We start from the raw sequence: 20058 nt of genomic DNA on the forward strand, positions 1-20058 counted from the left end.
AGCAATATCAATCCCTTGTTCAACAGCACCCGCACAATATATAATCATCAGCTTCTAAAATTCAAAGCACTAAGCATTCACCTTCTTAGGCTTAGATTTACAAGTTGCTCGATTGTGATCACATTCTCCACAAATTTCACAATGGTTAGACTTTTTTCCTTCTTTCATATCCATTCCGTTTCGTAATTTTGTTGATCGAGGACAACCCCTTTTATCTCATTTTAGTTCCGAATTGGGGAGTAATGTCATATTTGGTGAATGTGGCCAATATGGTTGATGAGGAATTGGAGAAACAAAGAGGGAGGATTGCAACGAAAATGCCTAGCCTACAAATGTTAATCACAACAAAGAGGGAGGATTGCAAGATTGCAACGAAAAAACAAAAAATTTCAGCAAATACAAAGATGATAACTTTAAGATTTATTGTTGTAAATTTGTACGCATGAGAGTGCAGAAAAAAAGATAATATATATTGGTTATCCTTACTCCTTAGGTTGTAAGTAATTAAAAGAACAAGATAAATTATCACATATCAATGAGTCATGCGTACTGGGATTTTGATAGAAAAATTAGTTTTTGTTATCTATTATAGCAAAGAGGGATACATGGTACTCACCAAAATAAAAAAAAAATAACCTAGCAGAGATGGAAAATGTAGTCGGATGGTTAAAGAAGACAAAGAATTTTTTATAAACAGCCAAATATCTTTTATTTTTAGGTTTAATAAATAATATATATTAAATAAAATTAAGTTTCAAAGTAAATAGTTTTAAAACCATATTAGTTTGGTAAATAATTTTCCCCACTACACCAATTTAGAAAAAAACTCTAAAAAAGATGTTTAGAGATTACTAAATTTGTCTTGAATTAATCTATTACCTATACTCCAAACTTTTATTTTATTAATTGATAATATAATTCTTTATTTTATAAAATATTTCACTATCTATATCCACTTGTACCTGTTTGATTTATCTTAACGGAAATCACATTACGGGTTTGAAAATAGCCGAGTTAAATCGCTCAATTTTGAAAGTCAACCAAAATCCGTATGTACGCAAACTTTTCTTCTTCTCGTTTTTTTTTTTTAGCTTTCTTTCCCCACGCATAGAAGACCACTTCCACTTCCCCTGATCTCTCTTCCAATCTTCCTTCTCAAGTAAACAACACAAATCCAAATTAAAAAAAAAACGTTGCAGTTCACCTGATTTCCATCTATATATATATATATATATGATCAGCTACCAGTAAAATTACAAACATAGGAGTATATATTTCTACACATACATTTCAGTAAAATCTCATTTGTAGAATATACAAACATTTCCTCAAACAGTTGGTGTGCACATAATCATTTCTGAAAAGAAAGTATTAGAGATCAGAAGAAAGATAGATCATTGGGGATGGTTTTACCGTTGGTGAAACTTGGAACGTTATTATTGAAAACAGTAAGTAAACCAATTGCTAGCAGGCTCAAACAACAGGCTGCCTATCACCCCAAATTTCGTACCAAAATCATCAGTCTCGCTCAGGTACCACCCTACCCTTATTTCTATCATTCATTCATTTCTCTTTGTGTGTGTATATATATATATATATATATCTGTAGCTTTTATGCAAGGGGATTTGATTGCTAGAGAGAAAGGGGCTGTTTGGTTGGGTTAGTTTATTTACATTTGGCTTGTAAATGGAAAATTAGGTCATAAGCCATAGAAATGGGGCCTATCAAACATAAGCCAAACTCAATTAAGCTTGAAAATGATCTAAGCCAAACACTCTGTTAGTGATTCGTGCCGACCCTAAATTCCGGCATTGGCATATCTTTAGGACTTAGAACTATTTGGGTCGGAATTTCAGTGACTTATACTATATGGGTATTGGGTGTACATTCCATTCCACTTGTCCTGTTTCCAGATCTAACTTATATTCCTTAAATTACGCTAAAATGGGGGTTCTAGTAGAAAGGGTGGGTCCCTTGTTTAAAGCAAAACGTGGTCTCATCATAGGGCTGCGACAATGATACCTGGTCATGTAGACATTAACTTGAGAGAATGATAATTGTTTCCGTTGTTTGATTGAATCTGTGGTTGTATTCGTAATTCAGTTGTAGGAGGTGAATAAGTATATGTTAGCAACTTAGCATTAGGGGTTGCAACAAAAAAGTAGTTGGGGTTTTGTGGTTTTAAACCTATGCAATCTTTAAGCTATGTACTGAAAAAGATAAATCTATCGGTGATAAACGGAAAACTGTAAAAATGAAGTCTAAATTACCAACATTAAGGACGAGTCTTAATACTTGAGGTACTAGCATTGTAACACCTTTTTGAAATAAAGGAATTTACAGCGATACCCAATCCGCGGGTGTAGGGGAAGTGGGATAGGCAGTCATACATCTACCCAAGAGTAGAGACTAGAGACATTGCTGTAAGTTGAAATAAAGGAACATGTGCCCTGGCATACTTTTTTGTTGATCTTATATACAACAGATATTTGTCCTAATCACAATTAAGGAATTATTCTAACTTGTGTCCTACATACACATAACAAGTACTCGTTAGTATACTACTAAACTAGTTTATGTATCCATGTATTACATGGTTTTTAGTATGAACTTATATATTATTAGATACATTGAGAAGGCAGTGTTTAAGTGTTGAAAATTGAAGGAAATGGTCACTGAAACTTGATTTTACCGATGTTATACTGGTGAGATTGTTTATACCTCATACCTTAAATCCTATGCCTTTTTACAGCTTCTATGTAGTTGTTTAATACTAAAATGAACAAACTCCTTCTAAAAACTATTTTGTATACCATAAATTGCACGAAAGTGTATTTTGTAGCAATACTAACATGGTGAAGATTCATATTTCCTAAGCAACCTGCGTATCATATCACTGGCATTAAATACCCAAAAGGTGAGCTTTTAGCTTTTGCAAAATGAAACTGTTATAATCCACTCAAAATGGTAACAAAAGGGAAAGGCTAATCTGCACTTTATGTCATACTCTTAGATGGCATCCAAAGTGATAGAGGTCACATACTTCCCATCATATTTATGATTCTCAAGTAACAACATGAATACATAATTCAAGCTTACAAAGTAATGAAGGTGCATCAAGTCAACTAAAGTTAGTTTAGAGGGTTAATTTTCCCAAATCATGATTTTAATGCCTAAAAATCTATGTCAATTTTTTAGTACAAGTCATACTATCATTGGAACAGTATAACCTTTGCACTAATGTCTGACACACTATTTATTTATGAAACAAGTTGTGGCATAAAAAGTTTTTCAGAAATTCTAACCCAACTCCACCAATTTTGAATTTTGACGAATCTACCTATGTGTGGGTTGACTCGAATTTTGTTTAATTTCTAACATGTCAGATACTTCAAACAGTTAGGATGAAAAGAATTAGCAAAGGAACCAGGTCAACTGGGTTGGAAGTCTTCCAAAGTGTATTAGTATCCACAGGCTACTAAATCATTTTAATCGGATAGCTAATAAGCTCCTGGGCTTTAAGCTAATAAACCATAAGTTAGCAACCAAAACGAATAAGCAAAGGAACCGGGTCAATTGGGTTGGAAGTCTCCCAAAGTGTATTTTTATTCTTTAGTGTCCACGCCAATTGATCATAGATCAATTCGTACCATCACCATGTGACCACATGGGCTCATAGATGAAGGCTGCAAGTAATAGGTTCAAATCTTTCCAAAGGCAAGTGGAAAAACTATATCTTGTGATCCATGTTTGAGAATGGTGAGTCACTGGGCGTAAGTTCTATGCGGTGTGCGCTCTGGGTACCAAGACGGTACATGGGACCAGAGGTTCCACCCATTCACCTTCTTTTTTTTAATCTCTAGTGTCCACAGCCTACTAGATCATTTTATTGAATTATAGACCTTAGAGGTGAAAGATAGCTAATAAGCTCCTGGGCTATAAGCTAATAAACCATACATGAGCAACCAAAATAGAATGCATTCTCCTAGGTTGAAGCAATCCGAATTATTCTACCATGCTGGAGAAGTTCTGAAAGTTCATGCTCCCATTTCGTCTTGTTAGCCTGCACAGCATACACTACAAAACATATGCATGTTGAATATGTTTTATAACCTTCTAAATAATTTTAAGTTTAGTAAAGGTAAATTCTAGCATGAGTCGGGAGTTGGAATAGTACCTCTTTAAGTTCGCGTCAGTTTCAGTTAACAATCTCATGGTTCATCTATTCTGATCGATTATGCAAAAGAAGTATCTTAATTTCATGTGGTTTATGGTTTATGAACATGTGTGGGAACTCTAGACAACAATACAATTTTTTTTTCTGAAAAAATTGACAACTCATAATTGCCAGCCTTTATTTACCATACTTCTTTTTAGCTCTCTGACTTGTTACATGTTCGTTAAGGAAACCAGCTATTATAAGTCCAATTTTGATTGCCATACAAGTTTGTGTATCTCTCATAATAGCCACTCACTCCATATTTTGAGCAATACATCACTGATCCAAATTTTTCTCATAAAACACACTTTTTTTAATGATAGATGCTCCTTATCGTCATGATAAGTATTTTCTTGAATGAAAGAATTTGAAAAAGATTTTAGATTATGAAATGCAAAGCTGATTTTCTGATTAGTAGATAGTTTAAGTGCTATGAGATATTAACTTGCACTTTGCTGAAGAAGAAATGGTCATGCAATATGTAGATGCTTGACCTGTTCTCCATAAGTGACCCATCAAAAGTAATCTTTATAGTGAACTCTGTGTTGCAAGATCAACATAAGGGGCAAATTTCACGTAATATGAATGTACATTTGGTCAACTTCTATTTCAAGGAACATACTATAAAATCAACATTTAAGGACCTATTAAGGGATGAGGCCTGTAACGGTTATAGTCGGGATGTTGATGGTTAACAAAGATGTTTGTATATCAGGGACCTGATTTGCTTGTTTACAGTTACGACAAAGCCTTTAACGTGTTTTATGAATAAGTTTATACTATAGAAGTTGTTTGAAAACAGTTTTTTTTTACATGCAATTTTCCTGTTTAGGAATGAGAAATAAATTCGACAAACTACTTATTCACAGTCAGTTAAAGCGTTTTATGAGCTTCTACACATTCTCAAAGGTCGATATTGGTCAAGACCTATGTTGATTCTATTTTTTTTTCATTTGCCCCTTATTTTTAAAGTACTTAGCGCCCGACTCTGTCCCTTAGATTGGTCACAAAAATAGAAATACCACAGATCACAGTTTTTTTTGCTTGTTTGATCATCTAAAATTTCTCCTAGGCTGTGTTGTCCTTGGTGTTAGTATGGTAAAATATGATAGTTAAACTGTTTCTTTCTATCTAAGGAATAATTGTGAATGTTTCTGCTGCCATATATTCGATCTTTGGATTTCTAAATAGATCAAGTTTAACTTATGTGTTTGCTTGGTCTTGTGTTATGTAACAGGCAAACCACCGGCTTACAACAAATATACAAAGAAGAATATATGGACATGCAACAGACGTTGAAATCCGCCCCCTGAATGAAGAGAAAGCTGTTCAGGCGGCTGGGGACCTTATTAGTGAACTCTTTGTCTTCTCGGTATGTTGTTTTCTGCTACTATATCTTCAGATGAATTAAAATTTTTAATGTCTTATAATTTTATCAATAGTTAAAGAAGAATTGCACATAGCAGGAGGAACTAAAACGAAGTGCCTAGAAATTTAAATGTGGTAATTTAATGATGCAAAAAGTTATTATATTTCGCCTTAATACACGAACACTGATTGAATCTTAAGGATCCTGGAAGCCTACATATGATAGAAATAGTACTTTCTATTTAAGTGATTCACATAGAACATGTCATTTGAAAATTTAGTACCAAATAAAACTAATTTTGCATTTGAAAAATACTGTTTTAAGAACAATGGAAAATCAAATATCGCCCAAGAATATTTTACAGAGAATTTGCATGCCTTAAACTTATTGATCTTCATATTATTCAACAAGTTTGTAGACAATGATATATTGTTAACCAACTTCTAGGGTTTATATATAGTAAATGGTTTAGAAGCTTAATGCTTTTTTTATTTAATTTTTCTGCTTATATTTTGTTAGGTCGCAACAGCCGCCCTCATTTTTGAAGTGCAAAGAAGTGCTAGATCAGAAGCTAAAAAAGAGGAAGCCCGCAGACAAGAATTTGAGGTAAAAGAATATTATTTTTTCCTATTAGAACTTGAAATATAACATTAGGTTTATTCTAAGCTGTTGCCACCTTAAAGCATCACTTAACTAATCTGGTCCCATAGTTTCTTTTTTACAAAAGCCAAGAACTTCATGGCTGTTAAATGTCCTTTAACCAACTACGATCCTATGCCCTTGACCCAAACTCTAGTATTATGAACCGGGGACACTAGCTTAGTATGTAAATACTTTTCATAAACCGACATCAGGCATGCCAATATGAATAGCATACTTCCAAAATATACAATGTTTCATTTTAGCATGCTTTGTATAGTATTAGATCTATACTATCTATTAGAAGCACTAGTTTCAACCAGCCTTTTGCTTATTAATGGGGCAATTTTCGAGTTTTGTTTTATCTAAAACTGTTATTAAAGAAATCAGCTTACAAGGAAGCGGATTAAGCGGGTCAGACGTCACCCAGAATGTATTTAAAATGTATAATCTCTGTTGAAAATTATATTTAAACTTTAAAGCATTAAATTACTATTTGATGCACTATTAATTATAGAAGAAAAGTGTTTAAGGTTAACCCAACCTTTTATCGAAAGTAACTGTTATGATCCGAACCTTTTTGACCCTTTGACCATTTGACCAACCCACCCAAGCTCCCACTCTGTCGCCTGTACTATGTTTCTTGTGATCTGAGTTTTTAGCTTCTTTTTTTCGCCTCTCTTTATCGGCTTTAGGTCATGAGGCAACGAGATGAAGATTTAGCAAAAGAAGTGGAAAGCCTCAAGCAAAAACTAGAAGAACTTGAGCAGCTTGCCAAAGGAAAAGGGCTTGCAGGTGTGTTCAACTACAAAAATACTAAAAACCAAATTGCCAATTCAACCAATCCGGCTTGATCTGACCCTAGTAGTGTTTTTCACTATAATCATATATGCTTAGTGCATAACTACATATCATGGGTATTGATTGATTCATTGAGATCTTTATCATTGAAAATTCTCCTTCTTGAGTACTATATAGTGCTACAACTGTTGATTTTTGACCCCTTATGTCCTCACTGTTCCATTCCCAAATAAAGGTTAATCTATATGTGTGGTAGTCAAACGAAAAGTTTACCAGTGTACAAGTTTATGGTATTGTACAATTTTCAAGTAAGTTGAAGATATTTCATTGGTTGATGTTGATTTCTTTAGCCCTATTGGTATCTGGGTATGATATGAAACTACTATGACTTGATAATCTTGCATATGTTGGCTTATCTTTATTTTTTTTGTAACAACCATGACTTGGCTTATCTTTATTGAATATTGTTATGCTCACGATCCTGATCTTTTGAGAAAGAACAATTATTTGGGTACAAGATGCTTATTGTTTTCAGTAGTTATTATACTCTTGATAAAAGATAACATTTGGTGCTTTCAAGACTTTTACATCTAAAATGGAGGATCAAGAATTGACTCCACAGAATCTAATGAATGGTAGTGGAAAGATGGGTGTCCCTTTATGCTTTTCTTCCTCTACTCTTGTTCACTTTTCTCTCCCTCAAAAAGGTGTAAACAAATGTGACACATTGAATTATGAATGATGTTTGTTTAAAATGGTAAAGCTGTTTTCTGCATTAACACATAAAAAGTTTTTATATTGTGCTGTTTGTCTTACAAGACAAATCAATCAAATCTGTGAAAAGAGTGATTAAAATACACAAGGTTGATGAAGTAATTAAAATACACAATTGTTGATGAAAATTAACTCATGATTCTTAATTTATTCTTGTTAGTTTGTATGGACTTGATTGCTCCTTACTGATGCAAATTTATTGTCGTGTCGGGTACGGAAGATTCGGATGATTATTCATTTCGTATTTGGCAAAATAACGTATCGTTAAGCAAAGCTTCATTCTTTTGATGTTAAGATTTCTTACTAACATTATATGACATGATGCAAGAATTGTACCTTTTGTGAAATTTACATGTGATTAATTGACCAACCAATATGGGCCATGTTATTCCAGAAAAGGGGGTATGACTGTATAAGGTGGGTGAAAGATGGTGGTAACCATAATGAAGTTTGCTAATACTTACCAAAAAGAGATGCGAGGAAGGAAGAATGGAATGAAATGAATAGAGAAGAATATGTACCAAACACTCTCTAGTTGGAGCAATTATTAAAGTGCACACCCTTTCTATTATTGTCACAAACTGGTGATCATGCATTTTGATGGTGTAGAATACAATGCAAGGTTAACATTCAAATTCTTAAGTGGTTGGTAAATTAAGTTTAAGTCAGTTATCTTTTAGTATATATTAAGATTAAGATTAAAATTTGTGTACGAATGATGCTTTTTAAACTTTTAAAGTGCAAATTTACAAAGTATTTAGCTAATATATTATGATGAACTCAGTATTAGTTAGTTAAAAGAGATCTAATATAACATGCAATTCTTAGCGACATCGATTCCAAACATCCATCATTCAAAGAATGGTTTCGAAACCAAGTTTGGCTGCCTAATTTATGTCGAGTAGATCATTGTATTAACAAAATGATAATGTATATCAGTATATGCTATACGAAAGTCATCGCCAATCGGGTATTTATCGAAGTTAACTAACCAATCAGAAGAATATTTATAAGTTAAAATGGTTTTTTAAAATATTTAAAATATTTGGTCTATCATTTGGATGTTTTTCAGCATAATTAGCCATGCTTTTTTGCATTTTTGCCTAAACAGTTAGTATTCCAATTTGAGGCATATATAAAAGAAATACAAGTATATATCCATCATAATATAAATGTTTACGACATCTATTTCAAACATATCGCTATCTATCTTTGCATACAAATCATCGTATGATTCGATGTCTTTGATACTGAAAGTGAAATTATACTACCAGGTACATATTAGGTCAAGTAAGTGGTGACGGATAGTTGATGGCGGCAACAATAAACCAAGTGGTGATATTGGCAACAGGATAAGTGGTAGTGGTGGCGGAAGCTGATGATGGTAATAGTGGTAGTGGTAGAGCAGGTAGTGATGGTGGCAGGTGGTTTTGGACCTCTTGTGGTAGTTGTGGTGGTAATAACGATAAGTGGTGGTGGTGGTGGTAATGGTATCAAGTAATGGTAAGAAATTAAGTGGGGTTATCCTATTTCTCATAAACTATATCAAGTAATGATGCATTACCCGTTATTGAATAGGCATTGTATTGTTTACATTTATTAGGCATGTTTATTCATTACCATTACCATTCTCATTCATTTCCTTTTAATTCCGTAACCAAGCACCCCTTAACATATGGAGTGAATTATTCAATATCCTTGACTGGTGAGATATGGAATAGAAAACGTATTATCACTCGTCTAATCTTTTATAATAAATAAAGTAAAATTGTAATGATAAGATTTTTTAAAAATTGTTTTATGTTGTATTATCATGCCTCTTTTTAATTTAAATATGACATCATTATACTTTGTTAATTTTAAATTCAAAATATATATATATATATATATTTTTTTATATATATCATTAATATAGATTTTTATTAAATGCTCATATTATTGTGTAAGATCTTAATCACCTTATTCTGTTATAATAGGCCGAAAACTATGGTATCTTTCTGGATAACGGTTTTACTTTTTTGTTTTTACCAACCGTATGTGTTTCAACGTGTGTCCGTAATTACACAACTTTTATTTCCGTTTAGTTTTGATTTTTTACATAATACCTTATCGCAACTTTCCAACTTATTTAATGTTGTTATTATACCATTTAACATGACAACATATTTTAAAGTTATCACGATATCATTCGGTTTATTTGCAAAATGTCTATAAGTTAACCCGGGTTGAACTTGGGCGATTAGCTAGTATTGTAAGGTATAATAACATTAATAACTTTTTTTTATATTAAAACACATTAAAATAATTTTTGTTTTCCAATCTTGATTTTGATTATAATTTTTTTTTGTTTTATATCACTAATTTACTCGTTTTAATTACACTTTTTAACCAATTTATTCCAATATAATAAACTAAAAATAATAGCTAATGTATGATGTAATTTGGCAGCTTACTTGCGATTATGATGTAATTTGACAAATTGTGAAATATAAAAAGTTATTTATTCAAGTCGGATTTATCATTTATATAGTTAAACAATCAACCTAAAACTCATGGTATGAAAAATCATCCAACTATTAGTTAAGATCGATTATTAGTTAACAAAACATATTTATCAATGTTGTTGCATTGCACATATATCATGTTAATAATTTACCAAATGATTTGTTTTTAAAAATAGCTAATACTCCTAACGAGGGTACACATACGTAAATCCGTTGTAGCCTGATAACTTTTTATAAGAAAGATTATTATTGATGAAGGTACACATACGTCGGTTTGACTCCTGTTAGTTGGGTATAACGTTTTTAAGACCCTTTAATCAAATTTGCATATATAATGATTTGAATCTGACATCGCATGAAAAAATCACATTGTGAAAGAACTCCTTGACCATTAAATACCGTAGTGTTAGTTAGTAGAATACGTGTAAAATGTAGTATAATCAATATATGCTTTAAGTGTAGCTTCTGGATGGTCCCAATTCCAAGGGCATTTTTAGACTATTACATTTTGACTATAAATCAAACTTTTTAATGCGTCTTTGATTTTATTTATTTTTCCTTTACTTTTCTATATGAAATAAATAAATAGTACCATTCACTTTTCTTTATGAAATAAATAAATAGTACCATTTGAATGCTAATTGAATACAGTAGTTTTTTTCTTTATAAAAATGTCGACAGTTACCTAGATATTTTTTTTAGGGCTAAGTGCGCCAGAATACAGTTAACTAATTCTGAAAAGTTATTGTGTGCACGAACTCTAGGTCGGCTTTATTGTATTCAGGAAACTTGTTCAAGAATTCCATAGTAAACAAAAGTTACCGGGTGAAAAGTTAGTCAGTCACCACTTTCACGTTGACCCGTTGACTGCTTATGTGGCATGCACACAATAACTTTTTGGGATTAGTTTATGCATACAATAAAAAAAATATATAAAAATAAACAAGTTTTATGTGAAGTAACCGGTCCCACGCCCGTTTTATGTTTACAATAAACATAATTTCAAGTTTTCTGAATACAATAAAGTCGACCTAAAGTTCGTGAACACAATAAGTTTTGGTGATTAGTTGACTGCATTCCGATGCACTTAGCTTTTTTTTTTTTACCATTCTATGAATAATATAAAACTTATTTAATTATTTAAAAGTTATGTGAAAAGTGCATTCATTCACATGAATTTTTTAATCCAAAACATATTTTTCTTTGAAAAATTAATTATTTTAAAAAGTTCCAAATAAGTGAATTTTATTCATTCCTTTAACGGCCCAATTGCAAAAACGGAGCTCTACCAATTGAGCTATATCCCCCCCCAAGCCAAATGGAGCAGGCATGAAGGAGTAAGACGCTTTTTCTATTTTTTTCCCTTACGCAGTTGGGCCATCTTGGACTTGAACCAGAAACCTCACCCGTGAAGTAATTCATCGCACCTACGATCCAACCAATTGGGAGAGAATCAACAAATTCCTTTTCGGGAGCAATGCATCCTTCCCGAACGCAAAATACAACTTTCCGTTGTATTGTGCTCTCCAAGTGTACTTGTTCCCCTCTTCCTCCTTACCATGACAAGTCTTTGTGAATTAACTCCGATGAGAAGAAAAAAGAAAGCGTTAAGAGAACCTCCTGACCCAACCCTAGACACTCTAAAATCCTTTTTCAAATATGCTCCCATTTCGAGTCAAGAGATAGATAAATAAACACATCCCATTTGATTTCAGATTTCTTTATACCTCGGGGAAACCATAAAAAATAAAAGTAAAAAAAAGAGACTCTCTTGATATCTCTTTGTGTTTTCAACTGCCTTAATAGCGCAGTGGCATCCTTGTGTTGCAATGAAGGTTTGGGCCCTGGGAGACCAGGGTTCGAATCCGAGCAATCAAAGGTTTTCCCCCAATTTAGCGTTGTGTCTTCTGTAGCGGTTAAATTGGTGTGGTTTTCCCTCCCCTGTGGTTCCCTGACTCGTGGATCGGTCGCTAGTGACTGTCTGCCCAATTGATGTAACGGCTAGTCGTCCCGTGACACGAGTGTTAAAATAAAATAAAAATCTCTTTGTGTTTGCTTCCATATGATGGTTATTAGTGAATTGTTGCTTTTCATGTTTATCTAGGCACGAATACAAAACATATTTGATAATGCCCTGTTTATCTGATGGTTTATTGTTAATTAATCATGAAACGATGATTATCAATTATTGGAGTTAAAATGTGATTAATTAAAGAATTGGAATAATGTGGTAAGGTGGTGGATTATTTCATTACAATGGAAGTATGGAACGATTGGATGACATTAGGCTTATAGTGGTTTATATTATATAGAGTCAGTGAACTTTAATCTATATGTTATCTTTGATCTTGATTAGTTGAATAACACTTTTTACACTAATAGGTAATAATGATCTTAAAAGATGAACTTTAGAATATTGTGTAACTTGGTAGGGTTGTTTTAAGACACACATTTGGTTCATCTATAACTCTATCACTTGTGCATGGCTAAGGGTAAACTAAGCATTTTAATTTCTAAAATATACTTAAGATTAGACAAAGTGTTTAAACTTTTTTTAAAAATTATACATATATGTAAAATAAATTGATAAAAACCAACTGATCAGTGTTTGGAACTCTTTTCTCTAAAGACAGAGATCATGAGTTCAATCTTCATACACAACAAAGATGTAGGTTATTTTCTACTTTTGATAAAACTTGAAAACAATCTTTTTATAAAGATAAGGTTGTCTGCATCTCAACCTCTTTCATACAAACTGATCTAAAAAGTCGAGGTACTCTAAACAAAGTGTATCAATATGACAAAATTCACTAGCAATTAATCTCTTCATTTATACTATATTATAAAGAAAATAGTCCTCTTTTTAAATTAATTATATCAGACAAATTGTCTAAAATGTCCTTAATGATTAAATTATACTATGATTCCTTTATCATTTAAAATATCTCCATTAACTCTTTATATCAGTTATCTACGCCACTCGATGCCGTTTCTACCACCAGTAGGCGTCCCCACTACCACACCGTCGCCGTCATAAACCACCACGCGGATAACATGGTAGTAGTAGTCAAAGAATATAGTAACAACAAGTAGTGTCGAATTGGGATTGTGAAAACCAAATCTAACCAGTAAGAAAAACCACATAATTTTGCTGTGACCTCTTTTTCCCTCTTCCACCGAATAAAATAAAATATATATATATATATATATACTATACACACACACACTACAACTATATGTATCTTTTCACACACACATAAATAAGCTGCCAAACATTCGCTCTTTTAATTTCTCTCCTCTACCGGATTTCCAGTATCACATCACACACCATAAAAAAGGTATATTATTTCCCCTCCAAACCCTACTTTCTTTCCTTATTATTATAGTGCCTTGTTTAGGGTTTTTGATTTTCATGTTTATTACACATCAAACTATATATATATATATATATATATATATATATATATATCATCTGTATGTATAAAAAAAATTATATGTATATACATGTGTGTGTTTCAGGGGTGTGGATTGGGAGAGAGTTGAATAAAGGAAGGTAAAAATGGGGAAGGGAACTACAAAATGCAAGAGTGGGTCCCACCAGATATTTAAAGATAGGGCTAAGAACCGTGTTGAGGATCTCCATGGGATGTTTACTGATCTTCAATCGGCTCGAAAAGAAAGCCGTTCTATCGATGTCGCTGTGCTCGAAGAACAGGTTAATCAGATGCTTAAAGAATGGAAGAATGAACTTAATCAGCCCTCCCCTGCTTCTTCTGCCCAGCAGGTCCTTTTTTAGATCATGTTTTATAGATAAAAATCGTCGTTTTTTATGTTTCCGGTCTTGATTAATTGTATTGTTTTGTTGAAGCAGGGTGGAAGTATCGGGCCTTTTTCGCCTGATATAAGTAGGCTTTTGCATTTGTATGATGAGGAAGATGATGCCACTAGTGGATTGGCTGCTCCTAAACCTGATCCTGATGGTCTTAAAGTTGCCGAGAACGCAGCTTTTCATGGGGTGAGTAAGTAGTTGTGTTTTTGTGTGCTTCTATTGGTTTAGGCTGCTATCAGATGAGTTAAAATAAATTTAGAAGAATTTGGGCAAACATGTGTGGGTTTTTGTGCTGATTCAATATTAGGTTGAGTTATGGATATGTCATTTGTGTTTTCGTGCAATATGAACAAATGATCCCTGTTGTTTCTAGGTGTTTTTGTACTCATGTTTCTTTGTTCATTTAGTAGACTCTCGGGATTTTGTTTATATGTACAATTGTTGCTCTTTTGATCATTAAGATCAATTCTTTCTCTAGCTTTCTGATTTTGCGTGAGATATGTTGCTTCCTATTTTCTGTTCTGTTATATCTGCAAATAAAACATAAAATCTCCTACGCAGTTTAAGCAAAACCTCTGTTTTGAATTGAAATTCTATTGACAGTTTGATAAAAATAGGATGTTTTAATTGTGGTATCTGAGCAGTAATAATATTATATACAACAAATGTTTGACGTTTGAGAAAAGTCTTTTCCACCTAGAAATAGGATGTTTATGTAGCTTCTTTTTCCTGATTGTCATTTAGCCAAGACGCAGCCATTATTACCATATTAGTTATACGATAAGGATTGGCGTTTGCGTAGTTGTTCATGCTTTTGCACATGGATCGCATGATGGGTTAAGTTGGATCCTTTCTAAAATTGGGCTTACAGTCGTAACTGGCCTATATGGCTACGTGGAGACTGGTTAATTCATATATGTTTGGTTATATTTCTGTTATTTGGTTATCTCTTTTTTCCTTTTATTTTTTAGTTTTTTTTTGTACCGTCTTCATCTCAAAAGACCATGTTTTCTATTTTGAAGTGAACCATTTTTGTATACCATATTTAGCACCTGACTTATTATTCTGGTTAGAACACCTTTCTTTTGTGCTAAAATAGCTACATCTTAAGCTTGTATCTTAAATAGATTGGTGGTAACAGAAATTGTGAGGGATCTAGCATCCATAAGAGTTCAGAAAAAGTAATACAGTGCAAGTACATTGCCTAAGATTGTAAAAGGTGCCATAGGTGACGGTAATTGTTGCTTTCACTAGTTATTGATTGTACATCACTAGTTCCGAGCATGGGAGCTGCTAGTAGGGGGTGCTTGGCAGCTGCCCCCCTCCAGTTATCCCACTACCCTATATAAATTCCATCCTAGTGCGCACATCCAAAAAGAATTATGCTATCTGCCCCATCAACCATGAAACTATAGCATAAAATAGAAGATAAAAAACCAACAAACATTATTTTAAAATCCTTGATGAATCCCAGTGACCAAAACCAGCTATTGTTCTATCTTCTAGCTTTCATACTTTGTTGCAAATTGTTACTAGTCTTTTACTTAATTTACTTGATTGATTCAAGTATGAAGTAACGTTAAATCCTGGCTCCGCCCCTGGTTGAGACTTGAGAGATACTCCCTCCCATTGCATGGGGTCTGCAGCATGAGCTCTTGCTTTACAAATTGCAAGCTTAAAGTGTTGGTTTGGAGTTCGTACCTGAATCCTATAGGCCAACTTGATAGTATCTAGATTTAGATACTGAAAAAAATTCACTTCCATTAAAACACTGACACACATCTAATTGCTATGATTCTAAGAACATTGATTTAATTGGGTTTTTTTTTTGTGTGTGTGTGTGTTTTTTCTAATTTTCAAAAAATTTGGAGGTAGAGAAGACTAGATGAATCTTTAAACACTTCATAGTGTAGCCATTGGTTGGTAGCCAAACACTTCATAGTGTAAATCTTTAATCAGTATCTCTTCTAACACAGATATTGTATTCTTTTTTTAGCATGTGAAGCTTCTTCATTCTTTTGCTTCTTTTGCAACTTCTATTCAATTTAGTAAATCTTATGGCACTTATTTATAGCCTTCTAACTGGATTGATATAAATAATTTGTGTTATTTTAATTATAAATAGCTACTAACAACCAGTATAATGAGTTGCAGAATTTTGCTGTTAACCAGACATCTCAGGAACAAGGCTTCCAATTGGTTGATCAATGTAAAGGTTCTCCTTCAGGAGTCAACAATATTGGAGTACATAACATGGGTGCTGCTAATCAGTTGGATTATTTTTCATTTGACTTACCGCACAACTTTGAGCATAACTATTTTAGTGGGTTTGATGGCATTGGCCGGGAAGATGCTTTACCTCAGCAGATGGCCGGCTTTCTGCCTACTGTTTGCCCTCCCCCTTCTGCTTTCTTGGGACCAAAATGTGCTCTTTGGGATTGTCCCAGGCCCGCTCAAGGCTGGTGTACTGACAGGCCCGTTCAAGGATGGTTTCCTGACTATTGTAGTAGCTTGCATGCTGCAATTGCTCAAAATGAAGGCCGATTTGGGATGACACCTGTCATACGACCAAAAGGAATCGAGTTGAAGGACACTTTACTTTTTGCCGCACTTAGTGCCAAGGCACAGGGGAAGGACGTGGGTGTCCCCGAGTGTGAAGGTGCTGCTACTGCAAAGTCTCCATGGAATGCACCTGGTCAGTTTGCTTCGTCAGTTTGCTTCTTACTGCTCTCTTTCTTGCGGATATAGTAAACTACCCTTTTTAGTATGATTTTGAAAGCTACGTTTTATAATTAGAGGAATATACGGTTGATTTCTCACCTAAAATTAGCTTTAAAAACAGGTCGAAAGTCTTTTAAAGTGCATTTATAATCATATGTCCAAATCTTTTAGTTTATCAATAATCGGTGAAATATATAGTTGTTACTGTCCATGAGTTTGAGATGTTTGTACAATAAGTGTCATGGTTCAACCCAGTTCTTTTTTACCCGATCCAAAATTACCTGTTTTTAGCTAAAAAGTTTCTTGATTAAAAAGTTCAGTTTCTTTTGTTTAATTTATAAATCTAGTGTTTTGAATATGATTACTATATCTGTGGTGTATCAATAATCTTCTAGCTTTTATGATCTAGGGGATTTTATGCAACAAAGATACACTTTGGATGATATCCATATTGTTTGACCCATGTAATGGATAAATGGGTCGAAAATACCACCTCTAGTTTCTTGTAATGCAATTATCGTCATGTGTTATGTGTTTCACACGTGCTCCTTTTCGTGATCTTTTGCAGAGCTTTTTGATCTCTCAGTGTTTGAGGGTGAAACACTGCGGGAGTGGTTATTCTTTGATAAGCCTCGAAGGGCATTCGAGAGCGGAAACAGAAAACAGAGGTCACTTCCAGATTACAATGGACGTGGTTGGCATGAATCAAGAAAGCAAGTAATTAATGAATCTGGGTGGCTAAAAAGATCCTATTACATGGACCCACAACCCATGAAATTTCTCGAATGGCATCTCTACGAGTATGAAATCAGCAAATGTGATGCTTGTGCTTTGTATAGATTGGAACTTAAGCTTGTTGATGGCAAGAAAAGTCCTAAAGGAAAGATAGCAAACGATTCGGTTGCTGATCTTCAAAAGCAAATGGGAAGACTTACCGCTGAGTTTCCATTGGATAACAATATTAAAAGATCTGTTAAAGGAAGGGGAAAGGCCAATTTGAAAGACAACGGTGCTGCAGCCCTCTATCTTGGTTCGAACCTAACTGCTGAAAATGATGTTACTGATTATGGGGCAAATGCACCATTTAACTATCTCATAGACGATATTGGTGGCTACTACAATTGATAAATATTTAAGAGGTATTATGGCTGTTTAGGCTTGAGTTATTATAGTTTCATGTTTTGTTACTCGATGTCAAAGTCAAAGTCAATGTCAGATGTTGGTGCTTTAATTGATGGAATTGGCGGGATTGTGAAATGCGCTTGAGTTTTATGGCGGAGCACGATTCTAAGTTTCTAACTCTCTGGAGATGGTATATGAGAAGTGAAGACAGCTGCTGCCTTTTCTCTTTGTTGCATCAGCTTTTCTTCTTATGATGATGGTAAACAACATTAATACTGCGTTGTTGCCCATAATTAGGTTATATGATTATTACTAGCTACAAAACTTCAGTTTTGAAGATTGGTGCTAATGAACTAAAAGGCATGAACTCCGTGCTCAAATTAGCAGCCAGCAATGTAACTTGTGGGTCAGTTGGTATATATGAATTGCACGATATGACATGGTTTTTGTGACTCAAAACTCTTACTAGGACTCTACAGCTTTATCTTGTATTTATCCTTTGGTTTTTGATATATACAACATCTAACCCTTAAATTTAAATAGTTACTATTTATATATTGAATTGGCTTTTATTGAACGGCGTGTTTAGAATCACTTTTAACTCACCATACAAGGGTGGGTATTACTTATAGTAAACTACATTGTCTTAATCAGATCTGTGTTATCCCATAGCAGGTTTTTTAGAAAAAAAATCATCAAACATGTCAACTATAAGGTTTGAACCCATGACCTATAGGTAAGACCCTAGGTGTATCTACCTGATTAGGCTTCATTTGCTATATAATAGTCATGTTTTTCTTCATTTGCTATCAATTTTTTAACATGTTTCAATGTATGCATAATGTATATAATATATTTGTGTCACTATTAATTTTTAATGTTTAATTTTATTCTATTCTTAATCATATGATAGTGAAATGAAAAAATGTTGGCCTGATACTTTGCAATTTATCACGAACCCAAGTTACAAATGATCGGCTTATGTTAAGTTGAAACTCTACTTTCTTTCAATTTACAACAATTGTCCTTGTTGTCATGTTGTGGCGGTTGGCGAAGCAGGGAGCTCAGAATCAGCATCATATGATCTTTGAAGAATTATGGCTAGTCGTTCTATCAGTGAAGCTGCATATTTGTTGGACCAAGATCACAAAGTAGTTTAATCTATCTGTTTGATGGGATGAAACTTTGAAACACTAAAGTGTTTGTAATTAAGAAAAAAATGAGCTGAGTAGCTAGGAAATTGATATCTTTTGTTTGTGGCATTGTAATCTAATCTAAGACATCATATTAGGTAAATTTCCATATAATTACCATACCATGTTATTTAAAAATTTATTATGTAGTCCAATGGAACCTTAATGAAACCAAAGGTTGACAATGAAATATATAGAGAATACAATAACAGAGATGGAGAATAGAGAAATTGTATCATCATATCACCAATATGCATCTTATATAGTTCCATTCTGTAAATTTTCCTTAACACTCCTACTCGAATTTTTATTATTTAAAAACATTATGCATTTATATATTTTAAATTACAACTTCAGATTGTGAGGTAAAGTTACTGTTCCTAAGACTATCTTTATCGGTGAACCAACCCAACCCAATCTTTAATTAAAATACTAATTTCCCTCTCTTCCACCTATACAACCCAACCTAACTTAAATTTCATTCACATCCACAACCCAATCTAAACCACTTTTATTATATTAATATAATTTATTTCTATTTCTACAATATTAAAAATAATTTTTTTCTTTAAATAAATAAATCCTTTTTATACAATAATCTATTAATATTAAAATAACATAAATAAAATACAAATTTGGTAAAATATATAAAAAAATATCTTTTTAAAAGTAGTTCGTTTTTAATAAAATTTATGTCAAAATGTTCGTAAAAAAAAAATAGAAAATACTATATTTTTATATTTTTATAAAAAGTTATAAAATGTAAGTTATTCAAGAAAAACTAATGAAGTATATATTTAATCATCTATAATAAAAAAACAAAAAAACTTCATCCATTGGAAAGATAACACGTGGCTCAAAATATGGGACAATCTCCTTCTAATTT

The 20058-nt window shown here is 33.1% G+C and overlaps 2 protein-coding genes across 4 annotated transcripts; both read left to right on the plus strand.

Annotated features, from left to right (window-relative positions):
• The first annotated feature begins 1083 nt into the window (after positions 1-1083).
• LOC122596388 (OPA3-like protein) lies at positions 1084-7378 on the plus strand. Its single transcript, XM_043768957.1, has 4 exons — positions 1084-1532; positions 5458-5592; positions 6109-6195; positions 6924-7378. Exons 1-4 carry the CDS (start codon positions 1404-1406, stop codon positions 7080-7082), a joined length of 510 nt encoding a protein of 169 aa, XP_043624892.1. The 5' UTR covers positions 1084-1403; the 3' UTR covers positions 7083-7378.
• A 6167-nt stretch (positions 7379-13545) lies between these two features.
• LOC122596546 (transcription factor VOZ1) lies at positions 13546-18438 on the plus strand. Of its 3 annotated transcripts, XM_043769147.1 has the most exons (6): positions 13546-13645; positions 13827-14091; positions 14179-14322; positions 16291-16831; positions 17426-17996; positions 18074-18438. In XM_043769147.1, the coding sequence occupies exons 2-5, from the start codon at positions 13867-13869 to the stop codon at positions 17980-17982; spliced, it is 1467 nt and encodes a 488-aa protein (XP_043625082.1). In that variant the 5' UTR covers positions 13546-13645; positions 13827-13866; the 3' UTR covers positions 17983-17996; positions 18074-18438. The 3 variants fall into 3 exon arrangements, with proteins under 3 accessions (XP_043625082.1, XP_043625080.1, XP_043625083.1); XM_043769145.1 differs by having other exon boundaries at positions 17426-18438; XM_043769148.1 differs by having other exon boundaries at positions 16309-16831; positions 17426-18438.
• The last annotated feature ends 1620 nt before the right edge of the window (positions 18439-20058 follow it).

This window comes from Erigeron canadensis, chromosome 4 (assembly GCF_010389155.1).
Source record: "Erigeron canadensis isolate Cc75 chromosome 4, C_canadensis_v1, whole genome shotgun sequence".
In the NCBI taxonomy this organism is placed as follows: domain Eukaryota; kingdom Viridiplantae; phylum Streptophyta; class Magnoliopsida; order Asterales; family Asteraceae; genus Erigeron; species Erigeron canadensis.